This window comes from Rhinoraja longicauda, chromosome 30 (assembly GCF_053455715.1).
Source record: "Rhinoraja longicauda isolate Sanriku21f chromosome 30, sRhiLon1.1, whole genome shotgun sequence".
Lineage (NCBI taxonomy): Eukaryota > Metazoa > Chordata > Chondrichthyes > Rajiformes > Arhynchobatidae > Rhinoraja > Rhinoraja longicauda.
Window position 1 is genome coordinate 8,753,461 of NC_135982.1, and position 22,457 is coordinate 8,775,917.

General features: G+C 47.6%; 1 protein-coding gene across 1 annotated transcript in view; it reads right to left on the reverse strand.

Annotated features, from left to right (window-relative positions):
- The window catches only part of samd11 (sterile alpha motif domain containing 11), a 294,059-nt gene that overhangs the window by 193,593 nt on the left and 78,009 nt on the right, over window positions 1-22,457 (reverse strand). The window contains 1 exon segment of the mRNA XM_078425233.1: window positions 462-643. Coding sequence (XP_078281359.1) covers window positions 462-643 — 182 coding nt within the window.

Sequence of the window (22,457 nt, forward strand, 5' to 3'; positions counted from 1 at the left end):
GGGGGAGAGTTTAGAGGAGATATGTGGGGCGAGTTTTAGCTAACACAAGAGAGTGGTGGATGCTCCGGTTCCCCCCCCCCCCACATCCTAAAGACGTGCGGGTTAATTGGCCTCTGTAAATTGAATCTCACGAAGACAGCTGGGGAATTGAAATTTAAGTAATTAAATAAATCTGGAACAAAAATCCAGTGTCGGTAATGGTGCCCATGAAAATACCAGACAGTATAGTGAGGAGGGAGGGGGATAACACAGAACTAGTGTCGAATGGGTGATTGATGGTCGGCGTGGACTCGATGGGCCGAAGGGCCTGCTTCCACGCCGTACCTCCAAAACTAAAAGTTGAACATAAGGTCATAATTGCACTGGGTAGGGCAGAGTGCACCATATACACACACAAGCGTTGTGCAAGAGTGCACAACAAGGGTAGTGGTTCCTCCAAGGAACGAGGGATAAACCATTACCTTCGTTTCATGGTGATCGCCTGGAACTCCTCTTCCCGCTTTACCCCAGCAAGATGGCCACCATTCGCTTTCTCGCTCTCTTCGCTGTCTTCACTGTGGAGAAATGCCGAGGGATGTTCTTTCTTCGGTACTCTTGTGGGTGGCAGCGGGATAGTTCTCTTCTCAGCCAAGCGACCCCGGTTCTAGCAACGCGTGCAAAAAAGATCGGAGTTATTCTTCGGAACGCTACCCAGGCATAACCATTTAATCTGAGAAAAAATATCAAGCATCCATCTTTTCAGCCAGGTTTCAAGTGAAGGCAAAATTCTCCCCCAGCCCCCAAAAGAAAGTCCATCCATCCTTTGGATGAAGGTGACCCAGCTGGATGTTATCCTCGGGCAGTAGGAATGACTTGCATTTCGATAACACCTTTCCCATGTCTTTCAACATGGTCCCAAAGTGCCTGTAAAGACACCAGCACATCTCTGACGTGCGATTTACAGCAGCCAATTTGCCCACAAGTCTCAATGTGACAACATTTGAATAGTCTGCATTTTAATAATTTTGGGAACTCTGTAAACCTCCACAGACACATCTAAACAAAATTAATTTTCATTTAATATTGGCACTCAGGTTATACAAAGTCAACCACAATACAAAGGTATTTCTCCCGTTAGCAGAAATCCATCCAACAGATACACAGCCAAATCAATCTGTTCAGATGGTTTTACATTATTTATCTATCTGCATTAAAGTCCAAATGTATTTATGATCTTTACTCCAGCATTTTGTGAATAAAAACCTTCGATTTGTACCAGCATCTGCAGTTATCTTCTTATGATCTGCAGATGCTGGTTTACACCGAAGATAGTCACAAAGTGCTGGAGTAACTCAGCGGGTCAGGCAGCATTCCTATTCCATGGGTAGATGATGTTTTGGATCATATAGCGTGTGGAAACAGGCCCGTGGGCCCAACTTGCCCATGCTAACCAACATGTCCCGTCACACTAGTCCCGCCTGCCTGCATTTGACCCATATCCCTCTAAACCTGTCCTATCCTTGTACCTGTCCAAATGTATCTTAAAAGTTGCATTACTTGCCTCAACTTCCTCCTCCGGCAGCTCGTTCCATACACCCACCATCCTTTGTGTGAAAATGTTACCCCTCATGTTCCTATTAAATCTTTCTACCCTCACTTTAAACCTCTGCCCCCTGGTTCTCGATTCCTCTACTCTGGGCAAGAGACTCTGTGCTCCTACCCGATCTATTCCTCTCATGATTTTGTACACCTCCATAAGATCACCCCTCATCCTCCTGTGCTCCAAAGAATAGAGTCCTAGTCCGCTCAACCTCTCCCTAGAGCTCAGGCCCTTGAGTCGTGGCAACATCCTGATAAATCTTTGCACGCTTTCGAACTTGACAACAGCTTTCCTACAACATGGCACCCAGAACTGTACACAATACTCTAAGTGTGACCTCACCAACATCTTATTTCACTGCAACATGACCTTGCAACCTCTCAATACTCTGACTGATGAAGGCTAATGTGCCGAAAGCCCTTTTGAGGGTAAAAAGGGTTGTGACCCCTTTTTGTTTGTAAACTAGCATCTGCATTTCTTTGTTTCTACAGAATGCAAGGGGTGTTATGCTACAGGTTCTCTCATTAGAACGCCATTTGTTTTACTGTATTAAACCTTGGACCATGGACATTACTGCCTAAGCCAGCAATTGCTGCTCATTCTAATCTGATGGGCAGCATGGTGGTGTAGGGGTAGAATGACTGACTACCTTACATCATCAGAGACCCGGGTTCGATCTTGACTTCGGCTGCTTGTCTTTTCGGAGTTTGTACGTTCTCCCCGTGACCTGCATGGGTTTTTTCCTCTGAGATCTTTGGTTTCCGCCCACATTCCAAAGACGTACAGGTTTGTAGGTTAAGTGGCTTGGTAAATGTAAAATTGTCCCAAGTGGGTGTAGGGTAGAGTTAGTGTGTGGAGATCGCTGGTCGGTGCGGACTCAGTGAGCCAAAGGGCCTCTGTATCTCTTAACTAAACTAATCGCCCTGTACCGATTGGCGTGCTGACTGCTGCGGTCTGGAGTCACATAGCAACCACACAGCAGGTTTCCTTCCAGAAGGATCTGAGCGAAGCAGTTGGGCTTTTATGACTGTCTGGTGTTTTCACGGTCACCATTACTGACACTGGCTTTGCATTCCAGATTTATACAATTATTTGAACTTCAATTCCCCAGCTGGCCGCGTGGGATTCAACCTCGTGTCTCTGCTTCAACAGTCTAGGCCTCGGAATGAACCACAGTCCAAAGTGCTCTCTGTAAATCCTGCTTCTCCAATTGTTCCCGAGCAGTTTAATGTAATTAGTTTGTATATAACATTCTGACTAAACGAATACTTTAAAAATGGTAATCGGTAACACATCTTTCTCATCTGCAGACTATTCTGGCGTTGAATACGAAGGCCTCAAATACATTAATGCCCAAAACAACAATGTTATTCCAACATGAAACAATTGACCCCTTGGAAGCCATTATATACCTAATGCAATTAATGTACAGTGTCCAAACCGGACAATATTACTGAACACACACTCTCACTCGCTTATACACACCCAGATACACATACATACACCCAGACACACTCAGACGCACACACACACACAAACCGAGACGCCCACACACACACTCCCAGACACACACACACCCAGACGCACACACACACACCCAGACACACACCCAGACACACACACACACACACACAGAGACAAATGCACACACGCACACACCCAGACACACGCACACACACCCACACACACCCAGACACACGCACACACACACAGACGCACACACACACACACAGATGCACACACACACACACACCCAGACACACGCACACACCCAGACACACACCCAGACACACACACACACACACAGACGCACACACACACACAGACGCCCACACACACACACCCAGACACACACACACCCAGACACACACACACACACCCAGACACACACACACCCAGACACACACACCCACACACAGACGCACACACAAACAGACGCACACACACACAGACGCACACCTATTCCCCCTTGTTGTTTCTCAAGAAGCTTCAAAGTGGGCAGAAGCGAGTATGTTGTTTCTGAGAGGACAACGAAGAAGAGTTAGCAGCAGAAGATTGAGCTCTCCACTTAATTATTTGCTATCATTTCCTCTTTTAAAAATATGACTTCTGTCAGACTCCTCAAAATCAAAGGCTTCTTTCCTGATCAATGAATGAAACTTCCTTTTAATTTTCCATTCAACTTTCAGAACTGCACTGGGTGCAAGTTATGGAACTCAAGTGTCTGCACTGTACTTGAATACAGCATCTTCTTGCATGGGTTGAGAAAGCTGACCATTTGACCCGAGCCTACGTGCGAGCACAGCGAAGAGCTTCTTTTTTATATTCTATCCAGTTAAATCAACCCATGCACAAGTGCAATCGAGCCAGGTACCAGTGCGACAGGTAGTGCAAAGGGAGATACCAGAGTGGAGCGTTACAGTGTCAGAGTGTTACAGTTACAGAGAAACGTCACAGCTACAGAGAAAATGCAGTTAACCAAAAAAAGTTCAAGGTCTGCAATAAGGTAGGTTGGGAGATCGGAAAATACACCTGATTAAGGTGATTGCAATGGAGAATAAATAGAGTCGTAGAGTGATACAGTGTGGAAACAGGCCCATCGGCCCAACTTACCCATGCCGACCAACATGTCCAATCTACTCTAGTCCCACCTGCCTGCGTTTGGCCCACATCCCTCTAAACGATGTATCTGTCTAAATGTCACTTATAAGTTTCCTGCATGTGTAATATAAGAAGATAACTGCAGATGCTGGTATAAATCTAAGGTATTTATTCACAAAATGCTGGAGTAACTCAGCAGGTCAGGCAGCATCTCGGGAGAGAAGGAATGGGTGACGTTTCGGGTCGAGACCGTTCTTCAGACTGATGTCAGGGGGGCGGGACAAAGGAAGGATATAGGTGGAGACAGGAAGATAGTGGGAGATCTGGGAAGGAGGAGGGGATGTGAGGGACAGAGGAACTATCTAAAGTTGTATGTGTAATATATTCAAAAAGTACTTCACTGTGCATATATGATAAATAAGCGTCATTGAATCAATAGTCCCTGCTTCAATACCTCCTCTGGCAGCTCCTTCCATACACCCACCACCCTTTGTAAAAACGTTACCCCCTCAGGTTCCTATTAAATCTATCCCCCCTCACCTTAAACCTATGTGCTCTGGTTCTACTACATGCTGGGCATGCAGATAGGTTTTGCACCTGGAACGTTGAATAATCTAAAAAGTACGCAGTTGCTGCCTCACTGAAACTGGTGCCAACATTCCTGATGGAAAACTCAGCCTTGGACCAAACGTCAGACTGATGAATTGCCTTTAGCCTGGGAACGGCTGCAGCCAGCACTGCTGTGCGTGGTTGCTTCGAGCACGTCTCAAAGGGGGACAAGCATGCATTTAGATAGCACTTTTCACATCCCTTTCAGGTCATCTTAAAGCAGGTTGCAGCTCCAGTAGGAAACACTGAGGACAAGTTGCAAGCTGCAAGTCCCCACAAGCTACAGTGTGATAGTCACGGGTTTCAAAAATATTAATCAAACTTAAGACTGGGCTTCTCAGGGACAACGCTGCCTGGGGAAAGACAAAGTTCATGATCGAGTCCGAGAGTTCAGGTCAGCGGTTATGAGGAGAAGGCAGGAGAATGGGGCGAAGAGGAAAAGACTGATCAGTCCTGATTGAATGGAGGAGTAGACTTGATGGGCCGAACGGCCTAATTCTGCTCCTATCACTTATGAACCGTCCTTCGACATAATGCCAACAGGTCTTTTATACCCACCGAGAAAGTAGTGAGAGCCAATCTATAACATGGTGTCACAGACAGTGTCTCAGTCCCGTGGTATTGACTTAGACTTTAGAATTAAGGGATACACCGTGGAAGTAGGCCCTTCGGCCCACCGAGTACGTGCCGACCAGCAATCACCCCGTACACCAGCACTACCCTAGCGGGCAACTAGGGACAACTTACAACTTTACTGAACCCAATTAACCTACAAACCTGTACGTCTTTGGAGTGTGGGAGAAAACCAGAGGACCCGGAGAAAAAACATATGGTTACAGGGAAAACGAACAAACAAACTCCTTACGGACAGCACCCGTAGTCAGGATCGAACCCGGGTCTCTGGTGCTGTAAGGGCAGCAACTCTGCTGCTGCGCCACTGTGCCGCCCACTCTCCCAAGCGCAAAGGTTCGTCACAAAACGGACGGGGCACATCAGCTGCATGTTTTACAAAACCTCATTGCAGCCTCCCAGGACCCACCAAACCTACCTTACAATAAACAGACTAATGCAACAGAAAGTGTTTCACCCAGGCTGGCACGGTGGCACAGCTGGTAGCTGGTGAGGCACACACAGCCTCACAGCACCTGGGACCCGCGTCCGATGCTGACCTCGGGTGCTGTCTGTGCGGAGTTTGCAAGCTCTCCCAGAAATGTGTGGATTGTCCTCTGGAAGTTGCCCGTGTGCGCAGGGAGTGGATGCAAAAGTGGAATAGTACAGTGAACTTGTGCGTATGTGTATCTGATGGTTGGTGCAGAATCAGTTGGCCAGTGTTTCCACGCTGCATCTTTCAAACAATTCAATCAAAGATTTCCCAACAAAGGTAGCTGCAAAAAACGGCAGCTACACTGTAAGGGTAATTATACTGCCAACATTCAGGCAACCATAAGGACCCTTGAGCGAACCAAACTTGAGACTGTCGAAATTGAGACTTGCATTGGCCAGGTGCCCTTGTCCGCCCTCCCAGCGCTCCCCTTCCCTACTCCCCTACTTCGCCTCCGATCTGTGCCCGACCTTTATGTCATATTCATGGGTCACGCACAACCCAGAAGCACTGAAGCCTCTGAAAGTATGTTGAAAGGCTGGAGCAATTAGGCTTGTATACACTGGAATTTAGAAGGATGAGGGGGGATCTTATTGAAACATATAAGATAATTAGGGGATTGGACACATTAGAGGCAGGAAACATGTTCCCAATGTTGGGGGAGTCCAGAACAAGGGGCCACAGTTTAAGAATAAGGGGTAGGCCATTTAGAACGGAGATGAGGAAGAACTTTTTCAGTCAGAGAGTGGTGAAGGGGTGGAATTCTCTGCCTCAGAAGGCAGTGGAGGCCAGTTCGTTGGATGCTTTCAAGAGAGAGCTGGATAGAGCTCTTAAGGATAGCGGAGTGAGGGGGGTATGGGGAGAAGGCAGGAACGGGGTACTGATTGAGAGTGATCAGCCATGATCACATTGAATGGCGGTGCTGGCTCGAAGGGCTGAATGGCCTACTCCTGCACCTATTGTCTATTGTCTATCTTTGATGGCTTTCAAAGGCGACCACCCAACAAGCAACGTGCCCTTATCAAAGTATGGTGCAAAGCTGCAGAGTGAAAGGGTAGGTGGGGTGGAAAGCACCTCCCGCTACACCTCCCTGAGCAAAGGCAGCGTTCAGCAGCTTCTTTGCAAGTAGTTCACTTCGGTGGAGCAGCGGTAGAGTTGCTGCCTTACAGCGTCAGAGACTCGGGTACGATCCTGACTATGGGTAGCAGTCCGTACAGAGTTTGTACGTTCTCCTCGTGACCTCTCCGGGTGCTCCGGTTTTCTTCCCACACCTCAAAGACGTGCAGGTTTGTAGGTTAATTTTCTTCAGTAAAAGTGTAAATTTGTCCCTCGTGTGTAGGATAGTGCTAGTGTACGGGGATCGCTGGTCAGCGCGGACACGGTGGGCCGAAAGGCACGATTCCACAGTGTGTCTCGAAACTAAACTGGACCGAAAGAACTAATACATATGAACAATTAAGAATGTTTGATTTGCCTGGGAAAGATAGTGCAATCTCAACACGTACAATTCAGTCAATGGACTTGGGCTTTCAACGTCACCTTGGCAGCCAGTTCTCATCAGAGTTTGCCCTTTGCCCCAAGTTGACAGGGTAAAATAGACAATCAGACAATTGCTGCTCATCCTGAAACGCTATTTAGTTATACGCCCTTCAGAGAGTTGAAATGAATTGCACTTTTAAGTGCAGGAAATGACCATATGCATGCTCGCACCGTAGCACAAAGCGGCACATTTACAAAGCAGGCCTCGTCGTCATGGGGAGACCAACTCAGTCCCACTGACGCCTGCTATTGGACGGCCCATTAGAATGGCGCCAATTGTTACGTTCCGATACGGTAGAACTTTATTTATCCCGGGAGGCAAATTGATCTGCCAACAGTCATAAAAGACAAAACTACATGAAACATGAAATTAAACTGACGAGTGGAAAGGATTGGGGATGTGCAAAGATTGTTGGGGGGTGGGGGGGGGGGAGAGTCAGTCTACCCCATGACGGAAGGGGGAGGAGTTGCACAGTGTGATAGCCACAGGGAAGAAGGATCTCCTGTGGCGTTCTGTGCTGCATCTCGGTGGAACCAGTCTGTTGCTGAGGGTGCTCCTCAGGTTGACCGGTGTGTCATGGAGGGGGTGAGCTGCATTGTCCAGGAGACCACCTCTCATGAATCCAACTCCGCCCCCAGGTAACAGCCAGCCTTCCTGATGAGTTTGTTGATCCTATTGGCATCTGCGGCCTTCGCCCTGCTGCCCCGGCACACGGCAGCGAAGAAGATGGCACTGGCTACCACCAACTTGGTAGAACATCTGCAGCATCTCACTGCAGACATTGATGGAGCGGAGCCTTCTCAAAAAGTCCAGCCGGCTCTGTCCCTTGTTGTACAGGGCCCCAGCGTTCCTGGACCAGTCCACTTTACTGTCCAGGTACACTCCAAAGTATTTGTACTCCCTGGTAAACTGCACATCACACCAATGATGGAGACAGGGGACAGGGGTGTTCCTCTTCTCCTGAAGCCCGCCACTTGTTGGAGCACTCTGTGCTCAAGCAAGTAGCAGGTTTTCACCACCCCAAATCTTGCCCGTTCACAGCAGGAGGGTGGAATACAAATGCAAAACTGTTTACTATTGTGGAAATCCACATCCTTCCCATCTTACGGCTTCTTACCGAATCTGAGATTACATTCTACGAACCTCCTTGGCTTCAGTTTTATTTCCTTAGCAAGGAAGTACCATCCTTTACCACGAGGATAAACACAGAGCAGTCCAACAGGGGAACATGCCCTTCAGCCCGCAACACCCGCGCCGAACATCATGCCGAGTTAAAGCAATCCCCCAGCCAGCATGTGATCAATACCCCTCCAGTCCACGCGCTGTAGAGCTGCAGGAGGTCACAGAGATGAAGAGGGACACAGCGGGAGGGGAGGGGGTTGGGGAGGGGGGGCGCGGCTGTAGCCAGGTGCGTCGGCACACCTGGTTCCCCACTGGACAAAGATAAGACTGTACTAAGATATTTTGAAACGGCGCCGCCAGAAACGTGGGGATTCTTTGTGCACTGCCCAGGTGAAGTCTGCTATATGATTTTACCGCAATAAAGTATCATTGGATTCAACTGAATCATTGCCTATCTAAAAACCTTTTGAATGCCACTATCGTATCTGCTTCCACCACCACCACACCAGGCCACCACCACCACCACGCCTGGCCACCACCACACCACCACCACCACGCCTGGCCACCACCACCACCACCACGCCTGGCCACCACCACCACCACGCCTGGCCACCACCACCACCACGCCTGGCCACCACCACCACCACCACGCCTGGCCACCACCACCACACCACCACCACGCCTGGCCACCACCACCACCACCACGCCTGGCCACCACCACCACACCACCACACCTGGCCATCACCACCACACCACCACGCCTGGCCATCACCACACCACCACCACGCCTGGCCACCACCACCACCACACCACCACCACCACACCACCACACCACCACGCCTGGCCACCACCACCACCACGCCTGGCCATCACCACACCACCACCACCATGCCTGGCCACCACCACCACACCACCACCACGCCTGGCCACCACCACACCACCACGCCTGGCCACCACCACCACACCACCACCACGCCGCCACTGTGTAAAAAAAAAACTTGGCCCGCACATCTCCTTTAAACTTTGCCCCTCTCACCCTAAAACTGTGCACTCTAGTTGTTGACATTTCCACCTTGGGGAAAAAAGGTTCCGATTGTCTATCCCGTCTATGCCTCTCATAATCTTTATACTAAAGCTCTCGTTTGTTATCTTGTTTGTGACTAAACTTCAGCCAAAACGGTACACGATAGCACGACAATTTTAGGCCCACCTTACTCACCGTCATCACTTTAGTGATAATGCAAGCTGTTTTATTGAAATCGGTGTTATATTTTTTAAGTTATTCACATTTTAAAGTTTAAATCTCTCTCCTAGGGAGGGGGGAGGAAGGTGGATAAGGGGGTTTGAGGGGGATGGAGAAGGGGAAGGGGAAGTGGGGAGGGGAGGGGTGAGGGGGGTAGGAGAGGGTGCTGCACCAATGCAGGAGAGGTTTGGGCCCAACTGGTCCACTTTGTCTAATTGTATATACTATTGTCATGTCTTCCCTCAACCTCCAACGAAGACAATGCAAATTTGTCCAGCAGCTAATGCCCTCTAATCCAGGCAGCATTCTGGTAAACCTCTTCTGTGACAGTAATGACAATTGTCGTCAACCTTTCATTCTGTGCCGAGCGAAACGGCTAGCAATGAAAAGGGCAAGTACAGTTGGCAAATAAGCAACCCTGTGGATGGATCTCATTAACAAAGTCAATCGACCCAAAGTCACTTGCATATAAACCAGTTGCCTGACCCGACTTGGATCTCGAGTTGCAGGCTGGACAATCAAAGCTTCACTCAGCACTGATGTCAGCACCAGGATATTCTAACCAGCTTTGAAGTCCAAGTTCTACCCCAGTTTCTTGTGCTCAATAGGGCAGTTGAGCATCTAAAGATCTTGCAAGTGAATGGTTAAAAAATGATACTGGTTTAGTTTAGTTTTTTAGTTTAGTGATACAGCGTGGGAACAGGCCGTGCGGCCCACCGGGTCCGCGCCACCCACCGATCCCCGCACACTAACACTATCCTAGGCACACGAGAGACAATTTACAATTTTAACGAAGCCAATTCACCTACAAACCTGTGTGCCTTCGGAGTGTGGGAGGAAACCGGAGCACCCGGAGAAATCCCACACAGGTCATGGTTAAAGCAAGCTCTGTACGGACAGCACCCGTAGTCAAGATCAAACCAGGGTCTCTGGCGCTGTAAGGCAGCAACTCTACTGTTGCGTCACTGTGCCACCCCCTAATTAGAAAAGATGAAATTACTGCGTTGAACAATTACAGGTATTGATCTACGCGAAGAAACATTGGCTCATTATAACTTTGTCATCCCCAGTTCTTGGCAATAATGCAGTGCAATGCCAACAATTGATCATTATGTGAAGATACTGGGCAGAGTTAAATGCGTGCAGGTCTTCCATTCTTAGTCTAGTCCTGCAGTTTCTGTCAATCTGTGACCTGTTCAATAACCAAGTGACCGCTGGTGACATTAGTCTGTAACTGATGCCAGTGGGGTTGCAAATATACAGAGGGGGATGGGCCTGCAGCGTGAAAGTTGCCTCAAATTCAGCACACTTCCTTCCTCCCAGCTTAAACGTGAAGGGACTCGAAATGCCTTTTGCTTCAAGAGGACACAGAGGTTTCAGATTTCATTAGCAAGCCTTGGGCACAGCACAGTTCTGATCCCTAAGACGGTCATTAATTCAAGAAAAATCAATCAAGTCAAAGACCAGCATTCACTTAAACACAACCCACTGCAGAAGCTGAAACAAACATTGCCACTAAGCAACCAAACTATTTTATTGGAATATTATCCCACCTAGAGTCTTTCCCAGAGGTATCACACTGTGGTTATAAAATGGTGATACCTTTCAACCGAGTTACAGCTGGTCCTATAAATGTAGATATTACCATATTTCACTGTTATTCGAGACTACTTGTACTTTAAATACAACCTAATAGAAAATATGGTAACTCTTGGGTCTTTCGAAAGCCAATTAAGACCTAGAATTCTGTAAAAGAAAAAACTATACAGGAACAGGCCCGTCAACCCACTTGAGTCCACGAAAACTATCCTACTTTCACATCCGATTAACCGACAAACCTGCACGTCATTGTGGTGTGGGAGGAAACCAGAGAACCCGGAGGGAACCCACACGGTCAAACGCAGACACCACCCGAGGTCAGGATCGAACCAGGGTCTCTGGCGCTGTGAGGTGGCAGGTCTACCAGCTGCGCCACTGTAACGCCCAAGATTGTTTCCCCATCTCCCTCACCCCCGAATTAAATACGACCCAAGAATATATAACGTCAGATTTTAGTTTAGTTTAGTTTAGAGATACAGAGCGGAAACAGGCCCTTCGGCCCACTACATTAACACTATCCTACACCCACTAGGGACAATTTTTACATTTACCAAGCCAATTAACCTACAAACCTGTACGTCTTTGGAGTGTGGGAGGAAACCGAAGTTCTTGGAAACAAAACCCACGCAGGTGACGGGGAGAACGTACAAACTCTGTACAGACAGCACCCGTAGTCAGGACCGAGCCCGGGTGTCCGGCGCTTCATTCGCTGTAAGGCAGCAACTCTACCGCTGAGCCACCATGACCGTATAAATGTAAAATATTAAGATACAAGTTGTATATTAACATTAACGGCCACAGAAATAAGAGTTACGGCTCATACACCCATTTATCATCTATGCTTTGTCATGGTACATCAGCATATGTTTTAATTGAGTTCCATTGCCAGGTGAGATTGTCAAATTTACTTCAGTTCTAGAGCAGCAACAAGAACAACAAAAAAAATGCTAAAACAAAAAAGCAGTGGCAATAAAACGATTTGCCTTTCATGATGTCTCAAGCTCTTTACAAATTAAATACTCGTGAAACTTAATCACTTTAGTAATTTGGAAAATAAGACACACTGCACAAGCCACATTCCCAGGTAAAGCAACGCGCTAGTGACCAGGTGATTAGTATCTGCGTAAGTATCTTTGATTGCACGAAAGATGATGAGAATTTTTCATGAGTATCGTGGTTATTAATTTATTGATTTTTCTTGCTTATTATATATCACCTGTTTGTTATTGCATTTACAGACCTGTTATGCGGCAGCAAGTAAGATTTCATTTTTCTGATGTCTGCACATATCACAATGAAACACCCTTGATTATATTGACTCCAGTACTGTGAATAAACCTCTGCACTGGTAGAGCAGAATCTTTTGCCTCCACTTCAGATGAGTGGGCAAGTAGATCACAGGAGAAACAGCCGGGCTGCTTGTGCCCAAGTCTCTGGAGTGGGATTGGAATCTAGAGTTTTATTTCAAGAGGGCTCTTCACAGTGCCACAGCCAATGCATCAGTAGAAAGGCGGCCTTCAGGGACAATGCAAAGCTGATCCTGCCATGCAGCCTGCAGAGGTCTGGGCCATATTCTCCTCGGAGGAGAGACGGTTGAGAGGTGATCTGATAGAGATGGACACACGACAAGATAGGATGGAAAGTAATAAGCAGGGACTGCACATGCTGGTTTATTCCAAAGTGCTGGAATAACTCAGCGGGTCAGCCAGTATCTCTAGAGATACTTTGGTTCTGAAGAAGGCTACCAACCCAAAAGGTCACCTATCTTTTTTTCCCCCTAGAGATGTTGCATGGCCCGCTGAGTTACTCCAGCACTTTGTGGCTATATTTACGATGGAAAGTAGCTATTCCCATTTGTGGATATTGTGGTCATAGATTCAAAAGACAATAGACAATAGGTGCAGGAGGAGGTCATTCGGCCCTTCGAGCCAGCACCGCCATTCAATGTGATCATGGCTGATCATTCTCTGACTCCGCTATCCTTAAGAGCTCTATCCAGCTCTCTCTTGAATGCATTCAAAGCAATGGGCAAAAGATACAGGGAGAATGGGGAGGATTTTTTAATTTTTTTTATTTTAGGTGCAGGAGTAGGCCATTTGGCCCTTCGAGCCAGCACTGCCATTCAATGTGATCATGGCTGATCATTCTCAATCAGTACCCCATTCCTGCCTTCTCCCCATACCCCCTTTTGACTTCAAAGATAGCTTTTGTCTGGAATAGGCTCTATGTGTAGAATTGGATCAGCACTTTAGATTTTTTTTTTAGATTTAGAGATACAGCGCAGAAACAGGCCCTTCGGCCCACCGGGTCCGCGCTGCCCAGCGATCCCCGCACACTAACACTATCCTACACCCACCAGAGATAATGTTTACATTTGCCTAGCCAATTAACCTACATACCTGTACGTCTTTGGAGTGTGGGAGGAAACCGAAGATCTCGGAGAAAACCCACGCAGGTCACGGGGAGAACGTACAAACTCCATACAGACGGCGCCCGTAGTCAGGATCGAACCTGAGTCTCCGTGACTGCATTCGCTGTAAGGCAGCAACTCTACCGCTGCGCCACCGTGCCGTGCACTTGTCCTTTCAGGTTAGGCAGAGGTTCACTTACACCTCCTCCAACCTCATCTGCTGCATCCGTTGTTCAAGATGTGGACTCTTATACATCGGCGAGACCAAACATAGACTGGGGGATCGTTTCACTGAACACCTTCGCTCAGTCCACCTGGACCTGCCTGATCTCCCGGTTGCCAAATACGTTAATGCCCCTTCCCACACTGACCTTTCTATCCTCAGCCTCCTCCATTGTCAGAGTGATGATAAACACAAATTGTAGGAGCAGCATCGCATATTTCGCTTGGGCAGCTTACAACCCAGTGGCATGAATATTGATCTCTTTAACTTCAAGTAATTGCATTCCCTCTCGCTCCATCCCTCCCCACCCAAGTCACACCAGGTTTTCGTCCTCACCTAGCAAACAGCTAACAATGGCCTGTCTCCTTTCACATCGTTACTTTTTTGCATATCTTTCATTCATTTGTTCTATATCTCTCTGCATCACTGTCTTTACCTCTTGTTTCCCTTTCACCTGACTCTCACTCAGTCTGAAGAAGAAACGTCACCCATTCCTTCTCTCCAGAGATGCTGCCTGTCCCGCTGATTTACTCCAGCATTTTGTGTCCATCTAAAGCAAAAACTAGGCGACGCAACTAAACGGGCGGTCGATGGTCGGCCCAGACTCGATGGGCCGAAGGGATACCTGCTGTATCTCTAAACTCTAAGCGTCCTAGACGAACAATTTAGAAACCCGAATTCAAAAAACAGAAAAGCTGTAAAAATATTCAGCAGGTCAGGCAGCATCTGTGGAGAAAAAGTTATTGTTTCAGGTGTCGAGACTTTTATCAAAACTGGGAAAGCGAGAAACAAAATATTGTATTGATACAGGGTAAGTAAGCCCAGCCTATCCAGTCTGTCCCCACAGTGGAAGCCCTCCAGTCCATGTAGCACCTGGTGAATCTCCTCTACACTCTCTCCAACACAACACAACCTTCCAACTAAACTAAATTAACTCAATTTAATACTAACGAAAATCAGCAAGGGTAAAAGAATGACCTTCAGAATAAGTTAGCGGTGGCATTTTGAGACTGATAATTGGGAGTACATCCTCCCCCAAATGAGACAACTGTGTTTCAAGTGGAAACAAATTTTCCAAACCGTGCAACTCAGCAGAGTCATGACCCTGCACATCAGCTGGTCTCAATACCGGGGATTAGGTACAATTGCCGACCAGAGGCTGTTTAATTGATCCCAATGATGCAAAGGTCTTTCCCCAGGCGAGCGGCAGTGAACAAACCTGCCGCCGTGATTCTGTTCAATTAGGGCCAAAAACATCTGATAAACTGACAGCCACAGGAACTCAGGCTGCCCAAACACTGAGGTGAAACCTTCCACTGTGTAGATTCAGCGTCAGCCGTGAAAATTAATCCCCCAAGGATGTCCTTCTGCCTCTTCAGTATTTTCGCCAAATTGCAGGTAGTAAATTGCCCGTGCCAAAGTGCAGAAGGTGCTTCTGTATTTTAATGTACAGGGAAGGAATACAAGACAATACAATACAATACAATACAATATATCTTCATTGTCATTGTACAGGGGTACAACGAGATTGGGAATGCGCCTCCCATACGATGCAATAATTTAATTAGCTAGTCAGTATTAATTTAAACAACCCAATGAAACAAATTGTAACAGTTTTAAAACAGAATAAAGTGCAAGTAGATCTGTGCCGGTTCACTGTGCAATGTGACCATCCGGCTCAGCAGGACCGGTTCATAGCAGCTATGGCCCTGGGGATGAAGCTGTTCCTGAGTCTGGAGGTGCGGGCGTAGAAGGCCTTGTATTATCTGCCCGATGGTAGAAGTTCGAACAGACTGTTGCAGGTCTCTGGTCTCTCTTCCCAGAGTTTGAGCCTTCTGGACGATGCAGGACAATAAGTGGTTGAGGCAGGGACTATCATAATGTTTAAGAACCATCTGGACAGGTACATGGATAGGACAGGTTTAGTGGGATATGTGCCAAGCATGAAGGGCCGAGTGGCCTACTCCTGCACCTATTTCTGTGTGGGTATGCTGGACCTGGACCAGGGTTGGTCGATGTGGGCAGGTCGGGCTTGCTTCCACCCTGTATGACCCAATAACAATTTATTTTAAATCACAACTATCTACGAATGTCTTCCCAAGCTGCATTTTTTTATAAAAACGGATCCATTCTGTCTTGCGAACTTTGATGTCCTTTCATTGTTCAGAGCTTACAACATATTGGTTTAAAAAGTGCTAAAACAGATTCAGTATTCAAAAACTGGTAATATTACACAGTGCAACTTGCCCACAGCTAGAGCATCTCCAGTAACAAGCTTGAGATATAATTGCCAATGATCAAATGCTTTCACTAAAAGGTGAAATTATTTTGTTTAGTTTAGTTTAAAGATACAGCAAGTAAACAGGCCCTCCGGCCCACTGAGTCCATGCCCACCAGCGATCCCCACATGCTAGCACTATCCTACACACCAGGGACAATTTACAATCTCATCAAAGCCAATTGAACTACAAACCCCGACGTCTTTGGAATGTGGAAGGACACCGGAGCACCCAGGGGAAACCCACGCAGGTCATGGGGAGAACGTACAAACTCCGTACAGACAGCGCCCGTAGTCAGAATCAAACCTGGGTTTCCGGCACTGTAAGACAGCAACTCTACCACTGCATTACTGCCCCGCCAATGTATTCATACTAAACATACTTGCCCAATCCAAAAACAAAAATTGCATGTAGTGTCCTGCAGACAGTACAAGCCTGAGATGGTGCCACTAAATTCAGTTTTACAGAAAATTGCAGGTTAGAACCAATGTAAGTACTTACAGGAGACAGTACATGATAAAATGCTTCAAACACTTTATAAAATAAGCGGGTCAGGCAACAACATAGTTTGGATGGCACCATCTTCGTTTATTGTTGTTGCCAGTATTTCAAAAGCTCTCAGCTTTTACACAATTCCATCACAAGTTACAGCAATGTAAAGAATGGAATAATTTTTTTACCATTAATTTTTGTTCAAAGCATTCTCATGAGAATACAACTGCGATTCCAAGATCAATCACAGAGTAGACGGTTTTAGATTTTTTGTAAATTAGATCCTGTCTCATTCTTCTAAGCATTTATGAATACAAACCTAGTTCCAGGAATCAGTCTGGTGAACTTTTGCTGCAGTCCCTTTGTCCTCCACTTAAGGAGACCAAAACCGTTCATAATGCTCGACTTGTCGTCTCAAATCTTACTGCTGTGAAACCTAATACAGACATTCCCGAATTACGAAAGGGTTACGTTACATGAACCCTCACGCAAGTTAGATTTTACGCAAGTCGGAACCACCAGCCCTGCCTGAAACAACTCACTGAGAGTATTATAAGAAAATAACTGCAGATGCTGGTACAAATCGATTTATTCACAAAATGCTGGAGTAACTCAGCAGGTCAGGCAGCATCTCGGGAGAGAATGTAGTATTTAAGGGCAGGATGGAAATTGGAGGTGATTCTACCTCCTACCCAAATTCCACAAACACAACTGTCCCGGCAGGCCCATTGTCTCTGCCTGCTCATGCCCTACCGAACTTATCTCTACCTACCTCGACTCCATCCTATCCCCCCTGGTTAAATCCCTCCCCACCTACGTCCAAGACACCTCACACGCTCTCCATCTCCTGGATAACTTCCGGTTCCCAGGCCCCCACTCCCTCATTTTCACCATGGATGTCCAGTCACTCTACACCTCCATCCCCCACAAGGATGGTCTCGAAGCCCCCCCATGCAGAACTCACTGACTTCATACACTTCACCTCCAATTTCCATCCTGCCCTTAAATATACCTGGACTATCTCTGACATCTCCCTCCCGTTTCTGGACCTCACCATCTCCATCACAGGAGACAGACTAGTGACGGACATTTACTACAAGCCCACCAACTCGCACAGCTATCTGGACTACACTTCTTCCCACACGGTCCCTTGCAAAAAGTCTATCCCCTACTCCCAATTCCTCCGTCTACGCCGCATCTGCGCCCGGGATGAGGTGTTTCAGACTAGGGCTTCCGAGATGTCCTCGTTCTTCAGAAAACGGGGCTTCCCCTCCTCCATTATAGATGAGGCTCTCACTAGGGTCTCTTCTACATCCCGCAGCTCCGCTCTTGCTCCCCCTCCCCCCACTCGCAACAAGGACAGGATCCCCCTCGTTCTCACCTACCACCCCACCAGCCAGCGGATCCAACATATCATCCACCAACATTTCCGTCACCTACAACGGGACCCCACCACTGGCCATATCTTCCCATCCCCTCCCCTCTCTGCGTTCCGCAGAGACCGTTCCCTCCGTAACTCCCTGGTCCACTCGTCCCTTCCTACCCAAACCACCCCAACCCCGGGCACTTTCCCTTGCAACCGCACGAGATGCAACACCTGTCCCTTTACCTACCCCCTCAACTCCATCAAAGGATCCAAACAGTCTTTCCAGGTGAGACAGAGGTTCACCTGCACCTCCTCCAACCTCCTCCATTGCATCCGCTGCTCTAGATGTCAACTTATTTATATCGGCGAAACCAAGCGCAGGCTCGGCGATCGCTTCGCTGAACACCTGCGCTCGGTCCGCACTAAAGCAACTGATCTCCCGGTGGCCCAGCACTTTAACTCCCCCTCCCATTCCCAGTCTGACCTCTCGGTCATGGGCCTCCTCCAGTGCCATAGTGAGGCCCGCCGGAAATTGGAGGAGCAGCACCTCATATTTCGCCTGGGCAGTTTGCAGCCCGGTGGTATGAACGTCGACTTCTCCAACTTCAGATAGTTCCTCTGTCCCTCCCTTCCCCTCCTCCTCCCCAGATCTCCCTCTATCTTCCTGTCTCCACCTATATCCTTCCTTTGTCCCACCCCCGACATCAGTCTGAAGAAGGGTCTCGACCCGAAACGTCACCCATTCCTTCTCTCCCGAGATGCTGCCTGACCTGCTGAGTTACTCCAGCATTTTGTGAATAAATCACTGAGAGTATTGACTGGCTCAGTGGCGTCCAGGGCACTTTCTGCAGCGCACAGCCTTCTGGATAAGCACCACCGCCATTGCCGGCCTTAGATCCATCTCACCTATGAGGGGCCTTCTGCAGGGCATGGCCTTCTGGGCAAGCACAGCTGCCATGGCAATAAAGGATCATTGCAACATTGGACCATTCACTGATGGAGTTTACCAACTTATAAGGTCATAAGGTCATATGTGATAGGAGTAGAATTAGGCCATTCGGCCCATCAAGTCTACTCCGCCATTCAATCATGGCTGATCGATCCCTCCCTCCTAACCCCATTCTCCTCCCTTCTCCCCATACCCTATCATAAAATGGTCTCAAATGGAAACGTCACATATCCATGTCCTCCAGAGATGCTGCCTGACCTGCTGAGTTACTCCAGCACTTTGTGTCCTTTTGACGAGCTGCCAGCCTGCTAATCCCCTAGCCCGGGAGAACAGGAGCAGTTTGGACAGAAATCGGTGGCTGGGGAGAAATATTTCCAATTGAAACTTTAATCATTTTTAGCAGACTTCAACATCAATTAGTTTTTAATGAACAAACTTGATACATTCAAACTGGTGTAATCCACTATCCAACCATTCAGAATTCTCAATGGTTTGGCATCTGGCTTGCAGGAGAGTTGCTGCCTCACAGTGCCAGAGACCCGGGTGCGATACTGACCTCGAGCGCTGTCTGTGTGGAGTTTGCATGTTCTACTGTGACCACATGGGTTTCTTCCAGGCTCTGATTTCCTCCCACATACCAAAGATGTGCAGATTTGAGGATTAACTGGCCTCTGTAAATAGTCCCCAGTGTGTAGGGAGTGGATGAGAAAGGTGGATAACATAGGACTAGTGTGAATGGATGGTTGGTGTGGACTCGGTGAGCTGAAGGGCCTGTTTCCATGCTATAATCGGTCAATCAATCAATCCAGAAATGTTATGGCACAGAAGGCTACACATCAAGTGCTTGTAAATAGGGTTAGTGTAGATGGTGAGCATGTACATTATAAATCAAAGGGCCTCTTTTTTTGCAGTTTGACTCTGCGATGCTACAACTGATATGTACTTTATAGAGTGCTGCTTTACAGCGAATGCAGCGCCGGAGACTCAGGTTCGATCCTGACTACGGGTGCTGCACTGTAAGGAGTTTGTACGTTCTCCCTGTGACCTGCGTGGGTTTTCTCCGAGATCTTCGGTTTCCTCCCACACTCCAAAGACGTACAGGTATGTAGGTTAATTGGCTGGGTAAATGTAAAATGTAAAAATTGTCCCTAGTGGGTGTAGGATAGTGTTAATGTACGGGGATCGCTGGGCGGCACGGACTTGGAGGGCCGAAAAAGGCCTGTTTCCGGCTGTATAGATATGATATGATATGATGATATGAAGACGCAAACCACTGGATTAACCGCAGTTCTGGGGAACATGGATAGGTGACGTTTCGGGTCAGGGCTCTACTTCAGACATTCAGTCTGGTTGTTGGGCAAGTGTTGTCTGGGCCTCAGTTGCTTGAATCGCCGCTCAATGGATTTTCCTCCCAATTCAGGGAATTTAGCACATAAATCTAGGCTGTTGCTCCAGTGCCATGCTGCACGGTTGGTTGCCACATGGTCAGATGCGCAGTCTTGCAGCTATGATGCCAAGCAAAGGCTCCAACTGCTCGCTCAGACGGTTGAAAAATATTCCCCAGCGATACTCTGAAGTAAGGCAGTATCCATCCCACCCACAGCCAAGTCATACCAGCTTCAGTCCTCTTGTTGAGTCTGATTGTACCTCGTTTTCACCCAGCTCACAGCTAACAATGGCCCGTTTCCTTTATCATTGTTACTTTTTTGCATATCTTTCATTCATTTGTTCCATATCTTGATATCCCCATCCATATCTCTCATTTCCCTTTCCCCTGACTCAAAACTGAAGGGGGGGGTCTCGACCTGAAACGTCACCTATTCCTTTTCTCCAGAGATGCTGCCTGACCTGCTGAGTTACTCCAGCTTTTTGTGTTTATCTTCGGTTTAAATCAGCATCTGCAGTTCCTTCCCACACCTCCTGGCCAACATTTATCCCTCGCTGAACATTTCCAAAATAAATAATCTGGTTATTATCACGCTGCTGTTTGTAGGGATTGCTGTAAAGCGCTCGTGTATTGAAATGTTCAGCAGACAGAAGGCAAATTTAAGTCTCGCTTATTGTATCAGATCGCATCTCAGTGTAACTAATTGAACAAGCTTACTCGGGATCAGATCAAACCAGTCAGCATTTGACAGGAATGTCACTGTTAAAGCATGTTTTGCTCATTCACTGTCATTGAAATTTTCATGAGTTCTAGGAGCAGGATTAGACCCCTTCAGTCCAGCAAGTCTACTCTGCCATTCAATCATGGCTGATCTATCTTCCCCTCTCAACCTCATTCTCCTGCCTTCGCCCCATAATAGACAATAGACAATAGGTTCAGGAGTAGGCCATTCGGCCCTTTGAGCCAGCACCGCCATTCAATGTGGTCATGGCTAATCATTCACAACAGGTACCATGTTCCTGCCTTCTCCCCATACCCCCTGACTCCGCTATCTTTAAGAGCTCTATCCAGCTCTCTCTTGGAAGCATCCAGAGAATTGGCCTCCGCTGCCTTCTGAGGCAGGGCATTCCACAGATTTACAACTCTCTGACACCCTTACTAATCAATAATCTGCCCATCTCCTCCTTAAAAAAACCTAATAACATGGCCTACACAGCTGTCTGTGGCAATGAATTCCACAGATTCACCACCTTCTGACAAAAGAAATTCCTCCTCATTGCCTTTCGAAAGGTACTTTCTTTTATTCTGAGGCTATGGCCTCTGGATCTAGACTGTCCCACAAGTGGAAACATCCTCCCCACGTCCACTTTATCCAGGCCTTTCACAATTCCATACAATTCAATGAGATCCCCCCCTCATCCTTCTAAATTCTCTAGCCGAACCTTCTGGCCAAATATATAATAACATCTCCGACACCAGGTACTATCTCAATGTTTAAAAAACATTTAGGCAGGTGCATGGATAGGACAGGTTTAGAGGGATATGGTCCCCAACGCAGGCAGGTGGCACTAGTGTAGATGGGACAGGTTGGGCCGAAGGGCCTGTTTCCACGCTGTAAGACTCTAACAGAATAACAATAATAATAGGTAGCCATAACAGTGCAAAGCCAGAAGTCTCTCGCGCAACCAAAGGTCAATGCAGAGACGGAGAAACCTTGTGGCAGGGGATTCTCCACCTCCAAATGGATGGCTGGAGATCACCTGCCCTTCGCTGAGCTGGTTCCCTGTCATTTTCACACAATCAAAGGAAGAGTAGGTCACTCATAGACAGACACAAAGTGCTGGAGTAACCAGCGGCTCAGGCAGCGTCTCTGGAGAAAAAGGATGGGGGGGGGTGACATAGATCACTCAGACCCTCAAGGCTGCCCCGCCATTCAACACGACTGCAACGTCTCCA